The 22837-nt window shown below is 47.0% G+C and overlaps 1 protein-coding gene and 1 long non-coding RNA gene across 13 annotated transcripts in view; one reads left to right on the forward strand and one right to left on the reverse strand.

The window, feature by feature from the left end:
• Window positions 1-1067: 1067 nt before the first annotated feature.
• On the reverse strand, window positions 1068-22686 carry Hdac6 (histone deacetylase 6). 3 transcript variants are annotated; one of them, XM_087902946.1, is made up of 29 exons: window positions 22530-22686; window positions 21680-21799; window positions 21465-21593; window positions 21243-21331; window positions 19254-19338; window positions 19119-19159; window positions 18288-18384; window positions 18048-18145; window positions 15873-15977; window positions 15701-15769; window positions 10489-10615; window positions 10329-10394; window positions 10172-10231; window positions 10015-10104; window positions 8936-9042; window positions 8785-8852; window positions 8413-8587; window positions 8188-8316; window positions 7855-8023; window positions 7481-7614; window positions 6813-6881; window positions 6500-6692; window positions 4803-4952; window positions 3180-3354; window positions 2406-2908; window positions 2223-2324; window positions 1952-2098; window positions 1730-1858; window positions 1068-1479 (listed from the first exon to the last, which is right to left on the reverse strand). In XM_087902946.1, exons 1-29 carry the CDS (start codon window positions 22623-22625, stop codon window positions 1411-1413), a joined length of 3591 nt encoding a protein of 1196 aa, XP_087759072.1. In that variant the 5' UTR covers window positions 22626-22686; the 3' UTR covers window positions 1068-1410. The 3 variants fall into 3 exon arrangements, with proteins under 3 accessions (XP_087759072.1, XP_048317317.2, XP_048317319.2); XM_048461360.3 differs by lacking the exon at window positions 22530-22686 and adding an exon at window positions 22296-22407; XM_048461362.3 differs by lacking the exon at window positions 22530-22686 and adding an exon at window positions 22132-22289.
• Window positions 21922-22837, forward strand: part of LOC125417818 (uncharacterized) — a 96227-nt gene continuing 95311 nt past the window's right edge. For all 10 annotated transcript variants that reach the window (XR_015737016.1, XR_015737018.1, XR_015737019.1 and 7 more), the window contains exon 1: window positions 21922-22044. This is a non-coding gene — a long non-coding RNA (uncharacterized LOC125417818). The remainder of the gene's footprint in view (window positions 22045-22837) is intronic.

Below are 22837 nucleotides of genomic sequence, written 5' to 3' on the forward strand. Positions count from 1 at the left end.
GACAGGCGCTGCCTAAAACATATGAAGTAGCATCCTGCTGTCATCCCAGCATCAGGGAGGTGGAAGCAGAAGGCTCCAAAGTACAAGGTTAAGGCTGGAGAGATGGCTCAGGGGTTAAGAACACTTGGTGCTCTTCCAGGACACAGGTTAGATTTTCAGCACCCACACAATGACTCAAAACCATCTCCAGTTCCAGGGGATCTGTCACCCTCTTCTGGCCTCTGTGGCACCAGACATGTACATGGTTCAGAGACTTACATGCAGACGAAACATTCATACAAATAAATTTAAAAAGGATGTCCAGGGTCAGAGTGTGAAATCAGTCTGACTCATAGGAGATACTATCTAAAAGGGGTGGGGTGCAGAGCTGCCCGTCTTCTTGAGTAGCCCAGTCTCTGGGATCAGAAGGAGGCAATCAACAAAATTCCTAAATAACAGCCAAAGCAATTTTCAGATGTGGAATTAAAGTCCAGAAAAGTCCTTCAGTTATCCAACTCTGGTAAATGGCACTGCCGTCTTCCTTCCCCTCGGGATGCCACCCCATAACTGCTACATCCAAGTTAAGAGTGAAGCTTCCCCTCACCCAGCAAGTCAATGAGTGACAGGCAAGCAGACACAGTGACACCGACACTACTTCCTGAAAGTTTTCAGTCTTCTCACCCTAGAGTTCAGCTGGGACAGACTGAGACCCTTTAGTTGTCTTTGTCTTTAGTAGCTCTGACTTTCTTAAAACTCTGCTATGTAGACCAGGCTGGCCTTGAACTCAGAACTCCACCTGCCTCTGACTCCCCTGTTTGGGGATAAAAGGCTTGTGCCACCACCATGCCTGATGAGACTCCTATTCTGTGGTAGGTAATCATTTTATCATAAATTCTATTATTTAGTTTCCAATAGAGCCAATCTAGCTGCCTGCTTCAGTTTTAGATTTTTTTTTGGCGGGGGGGAGGCGATGGATGGACAGTTGGCTTGATGACAATCCCTCCACTCAGCAGCTTTCTTCTCCCCTCCCTTTTGTCAGCTGTGCTGGCTGGGAATGAAGGGTTTTTCAAAATAAAAAAAAAGCTGTCTTCAGGTTTTGTAACAACTTAAACTTTATTAAATATGCAAGCCTGCTGTAACTGCCAGTTCTACCCTTCCATGTCATCCTTGTGATTTCAGCTCCTTCTTAGGGCCACTAAGTTGTCCCTCCTTCCTTCTGGGGTAGAAGAGTAATGTTCCTCGAGCAGGCAGTGAGCAGGACAGATTTACAACTGAACATTAGAGTCCTTTTAAAAGAATCTGCATTTAAGTAAGCACCTTGCAAAGGATATTCAGGATGGGTTCAAGTGAGGCCACCCTCATCCAAGGTACAGGTTACAGTGAACTAAGCTGCTGTCTGGAGCCTCAGAAGGCAACAGCATGTTCTGGGACTTAGTGTGAGTGGGGCATGTCCTCCCCAAACTTGCTCTGGTGGGCAGCGCTCTTCACTTCCTGGAGATCCTGAGGAAGAAGCGGGGACAAGGTAGGTGAAAGTGAAGGTGGCTCTACTGTAACCACAAAGAGGCTGTTACCACTAAAGCCCTCAGCTACCGCTCTGCGGTAGATCACAGACTCTGCGGATCCCTGCAAATACCCACAGGACATCCTTGCAAAGAACTCTGTGTTCTCCTCTTACCAAATGACAGAAGGGATATGAGGTGGAGGGGACAGGGCCCAGTGTCCATGGGCTGAACAGCCTGCCCAGGCTCACCTGGTGGTGGACATAAGCCTGGCAGACATAACACCAGGTAGACAGGTCAACACAGCTGAGGACTAGTGGGTGCTCAGAGGCTTCGTGGTGGTGGACCATATGGGCATGGACATAGCGACTGCAGTACACCTGTGGTGGAAGGGTGCGTGTGAGAGCCGCACCAGCTCAAGTTTGCTGCTGGGCCAGCTTCTACCTGATCAATTCCCTTCTCTTGCTCCATACCTGATAGCAAGTCAGACACACCCAGTTCTCCTGGAGTGTCCCACAGGTCTTACATGGTTGGGCCGTATCCAGGCCTTCTGCAGGAATGGGGCATACTGCCACCAAGTGGGGACACCAGGATAGTGGGGTCACAGCATAAAAGACATCCTAGAGTGAGTAGGTAAAACCGAGTAAGGAAAAGATTCCACCTCTCCACATACATCATGTGCTCCTATCTGGAGGCGTGAATAGACAAGCAGCAGCCAGAACCCCAGGCTCTCCCTGAGCTCACCTGGGTATTAAAGTCCCCAAATCCTTGCATCAGCATCAAGCTGTTCATGTCCTGCCCTCCAGCTGCTTCTCCTAGAAGGCCCTCCTCAGATTCTTGGGTCTCCTAGAAACAGAAGGAAAAGACGTATTTGAGAATGCCCAGTTCTCACTTCCCCACCCTCTTCCCAGGCGTGGCAGAGTTTACCAGAGCTGCACTGTTTAGTTTTAAAGTGCTGAGACTCTCAGTGAGCTGGCCAGGGGACTGCTGGGCTGTGGCTCCCTGCACAGGGGAAGCTTCTGTGGTCTGCTTGTCTGCGCATGAGGCTAGGGGAGTTTGGATTGGCTCAGTTTCTCCCACAGGATCCTCGAAGGTGTTCTGGCTAGGCGAATTTTTTGTGGTCTCTGCTGAGGCATGCTGGTCCATTGCGGTTCCTCCTACAGAGGTCTCCTTTGAGGTGGCCTGATCCAGTGAAGCTCCTCTGGCAGCTTGTTCTGAGGACTGGCCCTGAGCAAGCACAGCCTTAGCTGTCTTTGACTTACTATGGCCTAGCGTAGATTCTTTTGCTGCTGCTGCAGTCTTCCTCATGCCTGCTTCTGGAACCTTTCCAGAAGGTGTAGCCGTTCCCTTAGGTGACACAGGATTGGTTGCTTTGGGCAGCTTCTTGATGACAGGCTTAGAACTGGGGCATTCTTCCTTGTCTTCCATCCCTAGAATGATGGAAAAGGCACTTGAGTGTGAATACCACCCCCTCTCCTGCCTTTATTCTCCCTTTTTTGAATTCCCTTATTATTTTCAATTTTTCTTACATTTTCTTCTTTTTTTTTGGATTTTTTGAGACAGGGTTTCTCTGTAGCTTTGGAGCCTGTCCTGGAACTAGCTCTTGTAGCCCAGGTTGGCTTCAAACTCACAGAGATCCGCCTGCCTCTGCTTCCCGAGTGCTGGATTAAGGCATTGTGTCACCACCATTCGGTCACTCACTCATCATCCGCAAACTGCGCCAGTATCTGCGATGTACTTGGATGGTCTCAGTGATTGAGGCCAGGGCTCCTGGTTGTGGAGGTCGCAGCGAGGTAAGAGGGGGTGGTGGGTCTCCAAGGAGGGAATGGGTGCAGGCAGCCATAGATTCAGAGATGGATGCCAAGTTGTATCCACCCTTTGTAAAAGAGAGGGAAGGGTATAATGAGGGTTCATCGGGGAATTGAGGGTTAGATATCATGGCTCTCCAAATTGTTCTCCTCCTTGTTCTAGAAGGTGGTACCAGAGAAAAATGAGTGTAACACACATTTGTACGCTGGGGAGCACTAACTGTGCGAGGTGGCTGTTGGGGGAATGTAAACTGTGCTGTCAAGTGTAAGACAACAATAGCAATACTAGTAACAGTATTATTAAACAAGAGCTTACATTTATTATTTACTGTGAGCTAGACCTAATTTTAAATATTTTATGCATGTTAATACAATTCTCACAATGACAGATGCTTAATCTACACAGAAGCGTGCCCTTATGCCATACGTATCTTCACAGTGTTCAGGAACCTCTGACCTCACATCACAGAAAGCACAGATTTGACCCACACAAATGAACATGGCAGATCCATAAAGAGTCCCTGTTGTGACCTGGGACAGGAACAACTAATATTCTCTCTATGTGATCCCCTAACTTGAGTTTCTTCCTACTTGATCGAAACTTCTTTCTATTCTTTTTACACATATGGGAAGCAAGGCCCAGCACAGTTAGACAACTTGTTTGAGGTCCCAGCAATTGAAGAAGCAGGGCTGATATTTAAACCTGGGCTCACCAAACAGTTCATGTTGTTGTGGGTGTGAGCAAGGAATTGAGCCTAGGGCCTTGGTACACGCCAGACAAGCAGCAGCTCTTTCTGTCCCTAACCAACACCCTTAACCTTCCATAAGAAATACTGTGCAGACCTAAATGGGACATAAGTCCCAGTTAGATTCTCTGGGACTTACTGGCCTCATCTACAAAAACGGCAGCCAAATTTGCTGAGACGGTTAAGTTAATGTTCAAAAGATGTAACAGTAGATGACAGAACATCTTTCCAGCACACATTGTACACCAGGAATGCCACCATAATTAAACGGCCCCATCTGTAGATCAGGAAACCCAGGAACAAGGGTTGGGGCACCAGACACTTATAAAAGGTCAGTGAATTTACTGTCTCTCTAACATGTTAGGAGCAATTCATATGTGGGGAACAGCAGCCCCCCAGAGGCAAATGTTCAAGTCTCAATTCTGCCATTATTAAATCTGTGACCACAGACTACTTACTATTCCACTCAATTCCCTGATTTTTTTTTTTTTGGGTAGGGGTAAGGCTTTTGAAACAGGGTTTCATAGAGTGCAGACTGGCCTCAAACTTAATATGTACCTGAGGATGACCCCATCCTCCTGCCTCCTCCTCCCAAGTGCTGGGTTATAGGTATGCGCCATCACAGCCAGCTAGATCCCCTGACCTTGAGACGGAAATGAGCTAAACAGACTGCCTCACAGTGCTGTTTTGCCAAGCAAACTTGAAAGACCAACAGAGCCAACTCTTCCAAACTTCCCTCCCACCCTGGGAAGAGGGATAAAGAGAGTTACCTCTAGGATGAGGATAATGCGGCCACTGGCAAGGCCCATCAGTAGGTGAGTAAGGTGGGCATAACCCTCAGGTGTCACTTGGCAGCCACCCAGTGGGTCCCCTTGGGCGGCATCAAAGCCAGCGGAAACCAGTACAAGTTCCGGGTTAAACTGCAGAAATCAGAAGAGAAACATGGGCATAAAGGCTTAGGTAGGCAGTAAGTGATGAGAATGAGGGCAAATGAAGGCATGAAAATGCAAGTTCAAAACCAGAGGATGTGAGCACAGAGATCTGAAAATAAGGAGCGGAAGACAAAGAATCCAGCAGAAACAGACATGGCCAGCCTCTTAGAGATAAGGGTATACCTGCCAAAAACTCACAATCTTGGAAGACAGAGGCTGGAGAGCTCGCTCAGAGGTTAAGAGAGCTGGCTGCTCTTCCAGAGGACTAGGGTTCAATTCCCAGCAACCACATGGCAGCTCACAACTGTCTGTAACTCTGCTGCCCTTTTCTGGTTTCCGTGGGCACCAGGCATGCATGTGATACATAGATATATATGCAGGCAAAACACCCAAACACATAACAGAAGTAAAAGTTAAAAAAAAGATATTGTAAACACTATAAATTGACAGAAGGGGGCATGAGGTAGAGTCATGAGATGTATGGATCACAGAGACAAAGAAACATGGAGACTCAGATGGCAAGAGATAGTGGCAAGAGAAAAGGAGAGACAGAGACATGTCCTCTCTCACACACACAAGGGTCAAATATGGGACACACAGGCACGATGCAGGCTTTTCTACAAATAATATATACTAATACAAATGTCATACACCCCCACTCGCAATCTTACAATCCCACACTGGCAGGGCTGCAAATCATACCAGGCACACACATATACTCGGTTTCTCATGGGGACAATAAGACACGGCCACCTGTGCACAGGCACAATGATGTACAGCACAGTCACTACATTTAGAATGGTCAGACACGCCCTGTTCATGGTCACAGGAAGCAATCACTCACACATAGTTGCACAGACACAAAGGGTAGTCTCTGCTCCCTGAGCACAGAATGCAAACCTAAGCACACTCCTGAGCCCAGACTTGCAGAGCTGCGTCCTCACGGAGTCAGTCATACATATGCCATTGGTTCTGCCTCCAGTTCACATACAGCTAGGCCACCTCTGAGTCAGAGCACTCAGAGAGACCCAACACAGAGACATCCAGACCCAGTCCAACAGACAGGGATGATGATCTCTGTCCAGCCTCTCACATTCAGAGGGTCTCTCTCAGGCAAGCACAATGCAGCAGCATTCAGTGTCATACAGCATTACACATATCACATAAAAATAACAGTCATTGAGCAACATTACACACATGTGTTCATCTCCTGCCTCCCTTGTACACACAGTTACACATAGACAGCATCTCATGGATGCACTTACAACCATGCACTCATGATGGCAGAGATATCCAGAAGGCACACACATACATACACATACAGCCAAGACAGCTGCTCACATATAAAACGTCATACAGAGAGAGCATTTACACACAGTCATATATGCATGGTCAGAAAGATATATAAGGACATCACTGCCACCCCTGTCCCAACAGCCAGCATATGATCAGTCACCTGGTAGTCAAACACACATGCTGAGGAGGCAGATAGTGCTGCCATCTATACATATGTCACATAATGACCTGAGCCTTACTTCATAGGCGATGGGAAGTACCAGACGATGCCAGGCAGTCAGGTAGTCAGCATCACCCATGCGGGGTCCATTCCAGGGCACATTGACAGTGAAGCCTGTACCTGCGGCTCGGCCTACTTGGCTGCTGGCACCCTCATCCCCCATGGGGAAGAAAGTGCCACGGTCATACCGGTGCAGGGACATGTATAACACACTGCCAGGGAGAGAATAAAATGAGAAGGTGGCCATGACAAGCTAAAGACTCCAAACAGCCTTGAAAGGATGGTTCAGCACCCTCCCACAGCACACTCCTGATCATCGTCCCATCCCTCACCTGGGGTCATCCTCAAACATGTGCTGAGTTCCATTACCATGATGAACATCCCAGTCTACGATCAGAATCCTGGGGGAGGGAAACAGCTCCTTTTAGCAGTCTGGGACATTTAGCCCTAGGAGAAGGAGGGCTCTGGCTAGCTAGACTCCTGGGGTCTTCGGAAGCATTTGTTACCGAGTAGCAGGACTATGGGTATCTTGAGAAAGCACTGGCTAGCATTTTAAGACTGAAAGCCCAATCTTGGTTTCTAAGGGCTTTACTATGAGCCAAAACAAGTACTTGAGGCTAGGTCCTAGACGCTTCTGAGGACTGACTACAGAATAGAACTCTAGGCCTGGTTGGCTACTGTCACATGCCACACCCTAAGTCTTTTGGAGTAAGCACTGGGAACCTAGGCTTGGGTTCTGTTAGAATGACCTGTTAAGGCTCAGGAATGTTGCTGTAATACCCTGGATCCTAGTCTATTAAGCATCTAAATGAATGAATGAGCTGGCGACACTAACACAAGCCTCCTGTCCCGTCTGTGGTCAAGTGCTGCCCAGTGGACCCCTGCTTGTTTCTATGAAAGCTCCTGGGCTGTACCATGGATCTGCCAAGTAAGACTGATGGGAAAGCAGTGTCCAGATTTCTTCCATGGTCAGGTTTTGGGGTCTCTGGAGAGCCCTTACCGCAGGGCACGTCCGGCAATGGCTTGGGCATGGCGAGCAGCTACAGCGACAGAGTTGAAAAAGCAGAAACCACAAGCAGCATCCCGCTCTGCATGGTGTCCTGGAGGGCGCACTATTGCAATGCCATTCAAAACCTGCAGAGGGAGAAGAGCGAGACTGGGTTTCTGGCCCTCACTCTTGTCCTTTCCATTCCTCCCTTCCCTTTCTCCTGTCTTCTCTACTAGCTACCAGGGTACCCACTCTGGGGTGCACCTCTCCCACTGCCTCTGTCCTCCTAAGTAGGGGTAGGTGGTCCTCTCTACTTCCTCAGGACCTGATCTCAGGAACTCATCATCTCTTCAGTCCGACTGCACTGGCTCCCACAGAAGACGCACCTCTCCTGAAAGCACAGCTTCCACCAGGCGGCAGGCAGCACCTGTGGCAAGCTGTGCGCAGGTAAAGGTGCTAGGGCAGATGTAGATGGAGTCAAAGCTGGCACCTTCGCGGTGCAGCTCCCGGGTTTTCATCTTTTCTGTGGCCCGGACCCGCTCCACGTACTCGGCACTGGAGAGACAGAGGAACAAGTAGCCACAAGCATATCCCCAGATAAGAATTTGGACCTCTCTAGGTGAGCAGTAGCTCTACCCACCTTGGAGGAGAGCTCTAGGCCCTACTCCTAAAACTTCCCTATAGTCCTGCACCTGGTCCACCCCAGCACAGGGTCTGACCTGTGGCAAGTAAGAAGCTCAGCATCCATGGCAGGCCGCACAGGTAGGATGAGGCAGCGTGCTGCAAGGCCCAGCTCCTCCAAGTGGCACATGATCCGTAAGATGCGCTGAGGTGTCTCAGGATGATGACTAATAGCGTGGGGTGGGGGGGAGGAGGGAAGCAGGGGTTTAGTGACTGCGGTGAGTGATTCAACCACCACTTAACCCAGCCCTCTGATGACATACTTGTCCCATAGGTTGCAGTGACTCATCATTTTTTCATCATAGACCAGCCCAGTGCGATCCTGCAGCAATGGCCACCTACACGTATCCAGTGGCAGCGTAGCAGCCTCCCAGCGGCCCTCCTCATCTTCTTCTTCTACCTTGTCTTCCTCCACTTCACCTTCCTCCCGGGGCTCAACTAGAAAGAGGGGCTCAGATCACCCTACTTCCTGAATCTGGATCCCATCATATTCTGAGACAAATGTGGCCCAGACAAGACCTAAAACCCACACAGCCCTCCCCACCAAGGCATCCAAGGAAAGCAAGAGGAAATCTGGAAGAGAATAGCCCCAATAGCTCATTCCATGTCTGATGCTGATGGTGTCCATTCCCAACCTGATCTCACAAGGAACTCCCAGAAGGGTTCAAGGGCTTCTAGAGTACAGGAGATCGAAGTCTGGGCACTGGAAGTGGGAGAAGCAGAAATGTGATTAAATGGCCCCAGGCAGGCAATAAGGGCTCTCCTTTCCCATTTTCCCAGGCTCACCTTGCACAAGGTGCACCAGGGGACTCCAGCATGGGGCAAGGGTCTCCAAGAAGGGTGTGGAGTGATGCACTGACACCCTTAGCCAGGGCATGGAGGTTATAGCCACCCTGGGGAAAGAGTTATTGGGGGAGGCAAGCAGAGGGTCAGATATTACCAGGGAAGGATATTGATAACAGTAACAATATTTAGGCACGTACTATGTGAAGCGACACAAAATTTCAAGGGTGACATCATTTGATTCATTGGACAGCGATGTAAAGTGATTATAGAGACACAAAGACGTATGAAGTAGTAAGGCTGAGCAAGGAACAACTTTACCAAAATAATCCCATTAAATTTTTTTTAAAAAAATCAGCCGGGCGGTGGTGGCGCACGCCTTTAATCCCAGCACTCGGGAGGCAGAGGCGGGCGGATCTTTGTGAGTTCGAGGCTAGCCTGGTCTACAAGAGCTAGTTCCAGGACAGGCACCAAAGCTACAGAGAAACCCTGTCTCGAAAAACCAAAAAAAAAAAAAAAAAAAAAGAAAAAATCAATTCTTTGCTTTAAGATTATGAATGTGTTGCCTGCATGTGTGAATGTGTGTCCCTGTTAGACCTCCTGGAATGGGAGTTATGGATAGTTGCAAGCCACTATGCTGGGAATCGAACCCAGGTCCTATGTGAGAACAGCAAGTGCTCTCAACCACTAAGTATCTCTTCAGCCCCCAGGGACTTCTTATATACATGAAAGTTCTTGTTTTGTTTTTCGTGGTTCTGAGAATGGAATCCCTTGCATATATCAGATAAGCATTCTACTTTTTAACTCCATTCCCAAGGTCCAAAAGATCTGTTCTTAGGCCTTCAAGTGGGTCAGTGAGATGGATCAGAGGATAAGAGGGCTTGCTACCAAACCTGATAACCTGAGTTCAATCCCCAAAGAGAATCTACATGATGGAAGAGAACCAACCCCCAAGTTGTCTTCAGACCACCACTCATGATGGTACCTGTGGCTTAGTGTATGTATGTGTATATACAAACAATAAAAAATATAAAAATTCTAAGCCTTTTATCTACAGGGTTAGATAAAAGTGAGTCACTTACCTCCAGGGACAGAATCAACCTGCCTCCTGCCAGACCCATGAGCAAATGGGTCAGGTGGGCGAATCCTGCTGGAGTGGCAGCCATTTCTCCCTGCGGGAACATGAAGCTCAGAATACTCTCCTTTGAACCTGAAAATACCCCAGAGAACCTGCCTTACCTTGGGGTCTCCTTGGAGGGCATCATATCCAGCAGCCACCAGGACCAACTGAGGCTGAAACTGAGGAAAAGAACAGACTATGTGAGAACACCTGCCTTCATAGAGCATCACCCTTCAGTGTTGCCCCTCACCCCCAAATTTCCTGGCTCTCCAAGACCTCAAAGGCAACTGGCATCAGGATGTGCAGGAAGGCAGCAATGTAGTCAGTGTCCCGCATCCCCACCTGCAGACACAGAAACATGCTATGACAATCAGTCACCTTTCTTGAGCCAGTGGGAGGGCAGCACTAGGCTCACTTTACATTGGAAGACACTGACCTGGTTCCAAGGTACATTGATGGTATATCCTTGGCCTTGGCCTAAACCTACTGTAGACCAGTTAGAAGCTTTAAGGTGGGGCCAGAACCGACCCTGCTCATATCGGTGAATGGAGAAATAAAGGACACTAGAGGCAGAGAAAAGAAATGTTGAGGGGTTGCATAGCATGTGGTAACTAAACCCCCAGCATAGAAAAAAAATAAAGGAATTGAAAGAGACAAACTTAAGGCTCCCAACCTACAGCTGCAGGGATTTATCCAACAAGCTGCTTTTACCATTCAGTCCTTCTCATAAGTTTTTTTCAGTTCTCAAGTCTTCTATTCATTTACCCTTCTATTCATTCACCAATTTATTCACTTTCCCATTCATTAATCCTCCCCCAGTGGTTTGCCCACTTTTTCTACACACTCATTGACCTCCCAGCAGAACCCTCCTGTCACTAAATATTGCTGCCGCTCCAGTGTCTGCCCAATTTCAGACTCAAGTCCAAGGTCTCAAGAGCTACTGAGTTGACCAAAGAACCTGGGCGATGATGACCCTGTAAGAAACTCTAGGTCATGTCTTCTCATTGCTCCCCCCACCAGTGTTATTATCCCAAGGTAATAACGGCACTGGAGGTCCATGGGGGTCTTGGCGGAACTTATTTGCAGAAGCCAGCTTGGGCTGAAAAGAGCCTCAAGTCCATGCTGGGGAACCTAGTGATTCCACTGAAAGAATAGGAGATGCAGAGGCCAGGAATGAGGAAAGATGGGGCTTGGTTTTGAGTGTGGAGCTAAAGTGAAAATGCTGTCATGAAGTCCGTGAGGATGGTCCTTTTTCCTTAATGTCACAGAGTCACCTCTACTACTGCTATTTCATAGGTGAGAAAGTACCCACAGGGGCGAGAGGGACCAACACACAAAACTGATGCTGAAAATGTTCTGACTGATAAAACTTGCAGGTGCAAACTGACAAGACACATGTACACGTTCTGGGTAGAAATGCATGATGATGGGGCTGGACGGGTGGCTCAGAGGTAAAGAACACTGGCTGCTCGTCCAGAGGACCTGGGTTCAATTCCTAGCACCCACATGGCAGCTCCCAACTATCTGTAACTCCTGTTCCAGGGGATGTGGCACCTTCACACAGATTTACGTGCAGGCAGGGAAGAGAAAGCTCCTGGAGAGTAAGTGCCCTCAGGGGTAAATAAGCAAAGACCTGAAGAAACCCAACTCCACAAGAACTCTCCCTCAGAGAACAGAAAAACAGCAAGTATGGTGGTGTGCGTCTTTAATCTCAGCACTTGGGAAGCAGAGGCAGGCGGATCTCTGTGAGTTCAAGGCCAGCCTGGTCTACAAAGTGAGTGCCAGGACAACCAGGGCTTACTTTCTCAGACATGATACTGAGGTTAATGCTTTTTTAAAAATGCTGGGGATAGAACCCAAATCTAAACTGTGTAAAACCATTCTACCACTGAGCAATACCTTCAATGAGCAATACCTTTTCTAAAAAATAATTGCTAATTAAAAGATGCATTCTAGAATTTATGCAGAAATAAAATAGTAGTAGAGTAGTGGGTGTAGATATGGATGAAAAAATGGCCAATGAATTTATTAATGTTGAAGCATTTAATCCAGGAAGCCACAAACAAACAAAATAAAGAATACAAAATTTAAGAAGATAAAAACAGAAAAATTAGTTAAGTATTAAAATAGTAGAGATGACAGAAGGAGACAGATTAGATTAGAAAAATAAGTGAGGACCTAGAGAGATGGCTCAGTGGTTCAGGGCACTGATTACTCTTCCAGCGGTCCTGAGTTCAGTTCCCAGCAACCACATGGCGGCTCACACCTATCTGTAACTCCAGATCCAAGGGATGTGACATATACCTTTATCAAGGCTGATGGATTAAAAAAAGAGATGTTGCCTAAGAGCACTTACTGCTCTTGTAGAAGACCCCGGTTAAGTTCCAAACACCCACATGGTGGCTCACAACCACCTTTAACTCCAGTTCCAGGGGATCTGACTCTTTCTTCTTACATCTGCAGAGTCATGCATACCCATGGCAAACATACATGCACTTAGGCATACAGACATACACATAATAATAAAATTAAATCAAAGATGTATGCCCTCTATCCACCCAAAAAAAGGCATTTTTTTTTCCTGGTATTTGCAAACTTCAGCCTAGTGCTTGGATCTTTTCCCACAGTCCCTAAACACGAGATTTGTATCAGCAGACATCCTCTGTTTCCATTTCCATTCTGGGGAAATGCTTTTTAGGAACACAGACCTAGAAATAGCACAGCACAGTAATCTCATGACGGCCCCAAAACCAGCCTTTCAATTTGAGGTATAAATAGCCAAAAGTAGACATTTGAGGAAAGGTACTGATATAAAAAAAAGAACCAAGAAGATAATTCAGTTAGCCTCAGAATGAAGAGACATGACAATATGGAATGGAAGGACGTAGAATGTTTAGGGCACTTCTAATTCATTCTTTCTTTCCTTTTCTTTTTTTGTTTGCTTGAGACAGGGGTTCTTTTTTGAACAGTCCCAGTGGTCCTGGACCTCACTTTGTAAAACTCACAGAGACCCTCCTGCCTGTGCCTCCTGAGTCCTGGGATTAAAGGCGTGCGCCACCACCGCCCGGTTCTACTTCTTATTTTATAAAAACAAGCTCAGCAGCGAGAGGGTATAAAAACAAGAGAGAGACAAAATGTTGTGCTGATCAAAGCAATGTCTAGCTAGAGAGGTTGGCACATGTCTGCAGTTTTAGCACTTGGTAGGCTGAGAGAGGAGGATCTCAAGTTGGAGGCCAGCCTGGACTATAGAGAATAAGAATCAAAGCCAGTATGGGCTACACTATAAGACCCTATCTCAAAAGGAAAAAAAAAACCCAAAACAACAACAACAAAAAACCAAGAGTACATAATTCGGAGGGAGGATTTACAAACAGAATTGAGGCCATCTCTCAGGATACTGAGCAAAAGTAAAAAGAGATAGAAAACATGAAATAAGCCATATAGGGCGGGAGGGATGTCAGCAATTAGGAGGATTTTTGTTCTCCTAAAGGAACTGCATTTGATTCTCAGCATACATGGCAGCTCATAATTGAAAATCAAGTTTCAAGGGATTCAAGGCCCTCTTTTGGCTTCCAAGGGCACTAGACAAACACATGGCACAGACAAACATGCAGGCCAAATAGCCATATACATAAATTCAAAAAGATTTATTTCTAAAAAGCCACACAGGGCTGGGGATGTTGGTAGCTCAGTTGGTAGAATGCTTGCCTAACGTGCATGAGACGCTGGGCTCAATCTCTAGTGTCATATAAACTAGGCCTGGAGGCACATGGTATAATCCTAGCACTCAGAAGGTGGAGGCAGGAGAATCAAGAGTTCAAGTAATAAAGTCCAGACAATCTTTTAGGATTAAGGGTTTAGAGCAGGAAGTCAGAACTGAAAAGGCAGAGTAGAGAAATAAAAATTAAGTTACAACTTTAAGAATAAAGTGGATTAGATGAAACTATGTAGCAGAGACACAAAAGAGTTTCATTTAGAGGGGCAGATGTGGCAAAGGTCTTGGGCTCCCTGGCATCCATGTGGGGGAGGCAGAGTTGAGACCTGTTGTCAGCATGTGGACTTCATGGGCAGAGGGGAAGGAACTATTATCCCAGACGGCTACATACTTGCCCTGGCTCTGGAGTATCACTTAAAAACAATAGGTCATCCTTAGCTATATACAGAGTTAAGATTCCAGTCTCAGCTAGACGCCTTTTTTTCTTCCAAAAAACTCAAATCAAAACAAAACAAAATTCCATAAAGGATCAAGCCAGGAGGTTTAACATCTAATAGGAGTCTGAGAGAACAGAGAAAATAATTATCAAAGCTCTAATATAAGAACATGTGCAAAGACAGAAGGTGTAAGGCTGCAGATGTAAAATACCAACCCACTGCTAAAGAGGAGTTAACAGGACCTAGAGTTCATGTGGGATACCATATGGGAAAAAGAGAAGATCCGAAAGCCTTTCAGAGAGTAAAACAGATAACTCAGAAAGAAGCGAAAAATATAATTATCATCAGCCCCAAGTGCTGAAAAATAGTAAAGCAAAAAAGAAAGTAAAGAAAAAAGCATCTAGATAGGACCAAGGGCCACAAGAGCACAAGTAATGTAATTAGTTGGATGGAAGGCCACATAAAACAACTACTACTTACAATATAATACTCCCTAGTGGCAAGGACTTAATTGTTTTCTATAGGCAAGTATAGAAAACTAAACTGGTACCCTTCTGGAATAAAGTTTGGCAGCATGTACCAGACCTTAAAACATATTGATCTGTCTGACTCAGCAATTCACTATTAGAAATTCATTATGCAGATATACCTAAAGATGTAAATTATATACTTTTTAATACTATTCATAGTAGAATTGTTTATAATAGCAAAAACTGGGAAGTATCTTGAATGTCCCAGGATTAACTGACCAGAAGTACAACCATGCAATGAAATACTCTACAAAGAATAAGATGCTTTTGTAGCACCAACATGGTAAATGTATCCCCAATAGTTAGATGAAATAAAGTTGCCAATGAACATGTGGAGAATCATCCCATTGGTAGTATATTATTAATAAAGGTGACTATTTACATATGCAAAAAAATCTATGAGGCTAAAACCTAAAATGTCAACTTATTTTAAATGTGTGTGTGTGTGTGTGTGCTTGCGCGCGCATGCTATGGTATGTATATGCAGGTCAATTTGCAGGAGTTGGTTCTCTGTCTTTCCACCATGTGGGTCCTGGGGATCAAACTCAGGTTGTCAGGCAAGCACCTTTACCTGCTGAACCATCTTGCCAGCTTCCTATTTAACCTTAAAGAACAGTTTGAAGTACTGTCATAATAGAATATAAACGAAGTACTAATTTGAGGTCCACTCCAGCTCGGGGGTAAATTGATAAACAAGATCTCCCAATACTTATAAGTCAAACCACCTCTTTCACTTCTCTGCACGACATCGTAACGTCAGGTTCAGTTTCACCATCTGTAAAATGAGAACTCCACAGTTCTTGCTTCAGAGTAAAATTAGGAGATAGCAGACAACCAGGAAGCAGTGCATTTCCTCGGTTCCGGCCAACTAAAGAACATGAATGCCCTTCCCTTCTTCCTAACACCTATGGCTAGGCCTAACAACTAGCCAGGAGTCCAGTATTTAGGGTGGGACTTGGGATATACCTGGGGTCCTGGTCAAAGGTGAACTGCGTTCCTTGACCATGGTGCACATCCCAATCCACGATCAGAACCCTGTGAGCAGGAGAGAGGGGAGTTTTGTACAGGGGATCAAGTGAAATATGGAGGAACAACCTAGACCACGGTACCCCCTTTCCATCTGTCATTTGATGCTGACCTCTGAATGCGGTGCTTCTTTTGAGCATAGCGGGCAGCCACAGCTACATGGTTGAACATGCAATACCCATCCATAAGACTGCGCTGGGCATGGTGTCCAGGAGGCCTAAGCAGAAAAGGGAAGGCTACAGGTTTGGGAATCTTCCTCCTACACTCCCAATTCTTCCAGCATAGATTCTGTGAATCTGCCAGCAACTGAGTAACTGTGGCTTCTGAAGCTTCACAACCCCCAATCCAATGCTCTCACCAAAAAAGATTTTAAAATAACCATTAAAATGTACCCATATGCCAGGCACAGGTGGCACACACTTTTGATCCCAGTACTTTGGAGGCAGAAGCAGGCTGATCTCTTGTGAGTTTGAGGGCAACCTGGCCTACACAGAGCTGGTTCTAGGACAGAGAGAAACCCTACACAGAGAAACCCTGTCTGGAAAACAAAACAAAACAATACAGGGAGACTGTCTAAAAAAAAGAGAAAGAAACAAAGAGAATATAGTCATGCACCAATTTGGTATCGTGGCACATGCCTGTAATCCTAGCACTCAAAGACACTGAAGCAAGAAAATATATAGCTCAAACACCTGTCTCAAAAAATAGAAAATGAAGTTGTCCACACATATTTTCTCATACCCAGCCATTTTGCTACATGGCCTTAGGTGAAACCTATGTAGTAAAAATTGATATGTTCATAAATGTTCCACTGTTATTTACTATGGTATTAGTTTGAAGCAGCAAATGACTGAAACCAAAATGCCCACCAGCATGTGAATGCCTAACTTAAAAAGTATATTTCACCACCGGGCAGTGGTTTAATCCCAGCACTTGGGAGGCAGAGGCAGAGGCAGGAGAATCTCTATGTGTTCAAGGCCAGCCTGGTCTACAGAGCAAACTCCAGGAAAGCCAAGACTGCTTCACAAAGAAACCGTCTAAACACCCTCCCCTCACCCCCGCAAAAGAGTATATTTCACAATGGCATCTCAGGTCTAACACATATTGTTAAGGAAAAGCTTTTAGGGGGCTGGAGAGATGGCTCAGAGGTTAAGAGCACTGACTGCTCTTCCAGAGGTCCTGAGTTCAATTCTCAGCAACCACATGGTGGCTCACAACCATCTGTAATGAGGTCTGGCGCCCTCTTCTGGCATGCAAGCATACATGGAAGGAATGCTGTGTACATAATAAATAAATAAATCTTAAAAAAAAAAGCTTTTAGCCAGGCGGTAGTGGCACACGTCCTAAATCCCAGCACTCAGGAGGCAGAAGCAGGTGGATCTCTGTGAGTTTGAGGCCAGCCTGGTCTACGGAGTGAGTTTCAGGGCAGGCTCCAAAGCTACAGAGAAACCCTTGTCTTGAAAAACCGAGAAAAAGAGAGAGAGAGAGAGAGAGAGAGAGAGAGAGAGAGAGAGAGAGAATTGTGTGCTTTCTACCATTGGTGATTAAAAAAAGGAGTGAGAAGGACAAAGGCCATCTTCTGCATTTTATCAGTTCTAGATCAGCTGTGACAAGATGTTCTATGATTTTCCATGGCAACAACAAAACAGAAAATGCTATTGACTAAAATTTGAGATGTCATGGTTTGTTGGCTACATTGGATTTCAAGATGTTCCAGATAGAAAAGAAACACATACCTGTGAATCAGTGAACTATGATACTTATTACTTACTCACAAAACTATCTGTGAGAAGACACAGAAGTTACTGGTTACAATGACTAACTTTCAGGAGCACATCCCCAAGGATAGGAGAGAGAATTTTTATTGAATTCCCCTTCATGCCATTTGACTCTTCGACCATATGAAGACATAGTACCTGAGCTAACACATTTCACATTTGAGAGAAGGATTTTATTTTTTGAGAAAGTAACTTATGTAGCTTAGGCTGGCCTCAAATTTACTATGTAGTTCAAGATAGCCTTGAATTCCTGATCCTTCCACCTCCAAAGTATTACCTCCAAGCACCATTACGTAGAAAGATTATTTTTAAATGTAAGAAGCAGCAGGGGCACACACCTTTAATCCCAGCACTTGGGAGGCAGAGGCAGGCAAATCTGTGAGTTCAAGGTCAGCCTGGTCTACAGAGCCAGTGCCAGGACAGCCAGGGTTAGACAGAGGAATCTTGTCTTAAAAAAATAAAATAAAATGAAATAAAAATGTAAGAAGTCAAATGCTTGAGAGTCCTACCTGATGACGGCCATGCCATTCCGAATCTCAGCCCCCAGGACCGCATCTACCAGCCTGAGGACAGAGCCTGTGGCCAGGCAGGCACATGAGTATGAGTTCTAGAGACAGTGGAGAGCCAGAGAGAAAGAATGAGAAAGGACTGGCCTATCTACTTAGCTTTCTTCCCACAGTGAAGTTGGCACAGACATGGGAGACCCCGGAATTGCTGCCACACCCTGACCTCACAGTTCTCATGCATACCGGATGCAGATACACGGAATCATAGGTGCCTGCTAGTATGCGAAGTTCTCCTTCATTCATGTACTGGGTCGTTTCCATCAGATCAATGTATTCCAGGCTGGGGACACAAGATAGGGGATAGGACTGAGAGCCCTGTTCCCTCCCCAGCCATACCTTCTACAAACCAGGCCTCTGGCCAAATCAGACCTCCAATCAACCTAGGGGATCGGTTGGGATGTAGGCCACGGTTCCTATTTCTCGTCTAGCTTACCTCGGCTCTTATTTTTGTTGGATTCACCCCCGTTTTTGCCTCTTGGAGCTCAACTCAGATACTCTCTGCCAAGCTAGTTTTCTGTGAACCACACTATACCAGGCTTCTTCTTTTGAGTTTCTACAGGCCCCTAGGAGCCTCCTGATCACTCTGCCAGACATTCACCATCAGTTAACTAACCAGATTATAAGAACACTAGCCCATCACAGGCTTAGGATCTTAGATGCTGTCAGGTACCTGACACACATATTGACCTTCCTGAAAAACTGAGATTTCTTTTCTTTAGGGTGATTAGAGGCTTTTTCAGACAGGGTCTCATGTAACCCAGACTGAACCTGCTATATAGCTGAGGTTTGTCTTGAATTCCTGATTGTCTTGTCTTCACATCCCAAGTAATGAGATTATGGACATGCAGCATCACACTTGGCTGGAACTTAGGTTTTTGAGCAGTAACAGATTTAGAGAGGCTCAGGGACTTGCCCAAGGCCAGCCACAGAGTTTATGGGATTCTTTCCCAAAGCATTCAGTCTGTCCTGGTGAAGGCATCCTCCTCCCGCCCTACCAAGCTCCCAAGTTTTCACCTGTGAACCAACATCAGCTCCTCCTTCTCAGCAAACCGGGCCTGGGGAGACATGAGGAATAAAGGGGCTGGAGCACAGGTCATGCCTAGGTGCTGCCAGGTCCCTGCCCACCACCCGCATGTTGGGGGACTTCACCTGAAAAGACACACAGCGGTCCAGCAGGCTCTCCAGGATCAGCTGCTCTTTGATGGCATGGAGCCGCTCAGGGCATTCAGGGAAACTGGCGAGGTGAAGATGCAGTCACATACCCACCCAGACAAGTAAGACACTAGGGACCACATCTGCTTTAGCCACACCTCCCAGCTCGCCTCCCATAGCTGCTCACCCCTTACCTGTGCCATTAGCCTTTCTTTCCTCTTGTCATATCTGAAGTCTTACACTTTCCTCCCCGCTACCGCATGCCAGCAGAAGCTCGTCTTAGCTGTCTGTCACGTCACCGTCTCAAGAACCACCCTACTTCTACACCCCCTCCCCCCAACAGCCCCTTCTGTGCACGGCAGTCAGACAGTGGTGAAAAGTCACAACCCTATTGTAGCTCTTACTCCATTCCCAGTAGGAGCCGAAATCTTTATTAGAGCTGAAAGGCCCTAAAAACCGTGTCCCTATCCTTTTTCTGACCCTGTTTCTTGTCACATGCCGCATCCTTCACTTTGTTTCACCTGTAATGGTCTCCTTGTTCTTCAATTGAATACATACCTTTCAGTCAGGTCCGTAGACTTCAATATCTTTTGCCTAAAACACTCTTTTCCGTAATAACTCCATGGCTCACTCCCTTAATAACCCTCCCCTGGTATTTTTATTCAAACGTCAGCAGTGCCTCCCCTGGCTGTTGTATTAAAAAATGGAAACACCCCTTCCCCTCAAACGTTGCTCTCCCTTCCAGCTCAGTTACTCTGCATAGCCCTGCTCTGACACTTTTCTTGATGGCTTTGAAGGCAGTCTGGTTTACTGCTGTATCCCTAGCTCCTCAACAAATGGAGACCATAAATGAAAGCTTTTGACATCACGAGTTAGTTTTAGGTCAGGATCGGGGAGAGAGCTACTGTATTTGTAAATAGTAGTGCAATGATTAACAGACCATCACAGAGGCTGGTAAGACATCAAAGATCAGATGGGAGAGTCTCAACAGTTGTGAAAGTTAAAAGAGGGATCAGTCAAGAGTAAAGACCCACGCTTAGAGGGTATCTGGCATGCCGAAAGTACAGCAAGGAGACCAGTGTCGGTGAAGTGAACTGAAGCAAATGAGGACTGGCTGACTAGGTCACAAAGGGTGACGTGGAGCCAAATCACGTGGAACCTTAGAGGCTGGGAGAAAGAATTAAGACTTTACCTTAAGAGCAATGCTCTGTCCTTGAAGTATTTTAAGGAGGGGGAACATCATCTGAAACATTTTTTAGGCTTCAATGTGGAAACTGGAAGCAGGGACTGATCAATGAGAGTCAGATAGCGAATATATTTTGGACATAAAGCCAAAAGGAATAAGCAGAATCTTTCGGAAAGTAGAGCAGATGGGAAATATATTTCAGCATAACTGTCTCTTCCTTGAGGGAGACTCTGTGACTCTGCAGGCTAACTAGTCTAGGGCCCTCTAATAAATACTTCTAGTCAAGTGTGGTAGGTAGCTCATGCCTGTCATCTCAGCACTCAGGAGGCTAAGACAGGACGATCATCAAAGATTTAAGACTAGCTGGGTGGTGGCGGCGCACGCCTTTAATCCCAGCACTTGGGAGGCAGAGGCAGGAGGATCTCTGTGAGTTCGAGGCCAGCCTGGTCTACAGAGTGAATTCCAGGACAGTCAGAGCTACACAGAGAAACCCTGTCTCGAAAAGCCAAAAAAAAAAAAACACCTTAATACTGTTGTTGGCTGTTTAATGACCTCCCCTCATACTCACCAATCAGCTGAAAAGGGATTTTTCTATTTTGTTCACATACATCACCAACTCTTGGCACTTTATCGATGTGTCAGCTTAAAACAAAACTCTTTCAAGAATGATCGCCACCTCCCTAAATCATCTGCCTCCAGACTATGAGCCAGAATAAAAAGAGATTCACTCTTGCTTGGGGGAGGGGAGGCAAATGTGTAAATTTTCTACTCTGGGGACAATCTGGAGGTCCCAGCCTCACCTGTCATCCCAAAGGCAGTGGAAGTCATTTAGTTGCTCATCAAACACCAATCCAGTACCAACCAATACTCTTGTCTCAGGGTCCAGATCCTGCAGGGGCAAAGAAAGAAACAGAGATTCACTCAGGTCCCCAATCAGAGAAAACACTGCATACTGTCCAGGATGGGGAAAATCATTGTTTTGTTTGGTAAAGAAGGCTAAACTGCAGCCAGGCTTCTCTCACCAGCCCTTGAAGCCCCACGATCAGGTCTTCTTCAACTGTTTGGCTGAGCTTCTTCATTTTCCCTTTCTTCTTTACCTCTGCTAGATTGGGGCTGGAGTGGGGTACAGTACCCTTCTTAACACTTCGCTTCTGCCAATCAGAGAGAAAGATGAGAGTCTGGACATGGCTGGCTGGCTTTCCCTCCCCCCCTCATCAGGGCCGGGCTGGAGCCTCACCAAGGTGGCGCTGGAGTCCTGAGGGGGCGACTGGGGATTGTGTCTACTCTTTCGCTGCCTGGTAGAAGAATCTTGACCGGTGGAGCTCATGGCTGAAGGGCCTTCGCTCCTGGAACGGCTCTAGCAGTGGTGTAGGTTGGTGATGAGGCCCTTGGAGTATCCAGAGGACCCCACATCTCTAACCCTTTCCAGGCCCCGCCCCCATTCTAGATTGCATCCTTCACGTTGTTCCCTACCAGTGCCTTCTAAACCCCGCCCCTCAAGGCCATCTTCTGCCACAGAGGAAACCTGGTGTCTTCCGTTCTCCTGGACCTCGCTGCTTTTATACGATTCTCCTTCCTCATCTTGCCTTTTCATTAAACAAGGTAATCCCAGGCTCAACCCGGCTCTTCTAAGACCTGCCCTTTCCAATCACCGCTCCCCACCCCTCTACTTCCCAGACCCTTTCATACCTCTAGTCCTCGCCCGGAATGCTTGGCTTCCGCAACTTGCTCTCTTCAGCCTATCTCCCCCGACAATCACAGACCCTTCTAGACTGCCAGGCCAGGCTGCGGTGGCCTCGGCACCACCCTTAAAGACCCACTCAACCCCACCTCCTATAGGGCCGAACCCGCACCTTCCACACCCTCTGATCTCGACCCGATCCTTTCACCGTGTCCCGCTGCTCAGAAGACTGCCCCTTTCGAGCAGAATCCATTAGACCCCACCCCCTTCTCAGATGCCTAACGTTTAACCAAGCTCCCTCCGCCAGTTCCAAGCCTCCGCCCCCTTTCCACCCGGCCATCGAGGCTGGCCAATCTCCCCCCTCCCCTCCTCAGCCTCCCCTCCCCCCCGCTCCTCCGTTACTCACTGAGCGCTGCCCCTTTCTCAAACTCCGCCCTTGGCTCGCACCGCCAAATTCCCGGCGACCTGTGTGGCCCCGGGCACCTGATCCCTTCTTTTCCATTGGGCTGAGCGTTTTAATTTGCCCGCCCACGTCCACCCCACAGCGCGGATCTGGTCCGCCTCCAACGCCTCTAGCGCACACCACACCTCTCGCGAGTTCACCTAATAGGCGCGCGTGGATCGTTCTGCGCCTGCGCAAAGCGTGACTCACTGGTTCGAGACCCGGATCTGCCCCTAGCGCTGTTCCCCCCCCCACCCCCCGCCGCCATTGTT

This window comes from Myodes glareolus, chromosome X (assembly GCF_982192425.1).
Source record: "Myodes glareolus chromosome X, mMyoGla1.1, whole genome shotgun sequence".
NCBI lineage: Eukaryota > Metazoa > Chordata > Mammalia > Rodentia > Cricetidae > Myodes > Myodes glareolus.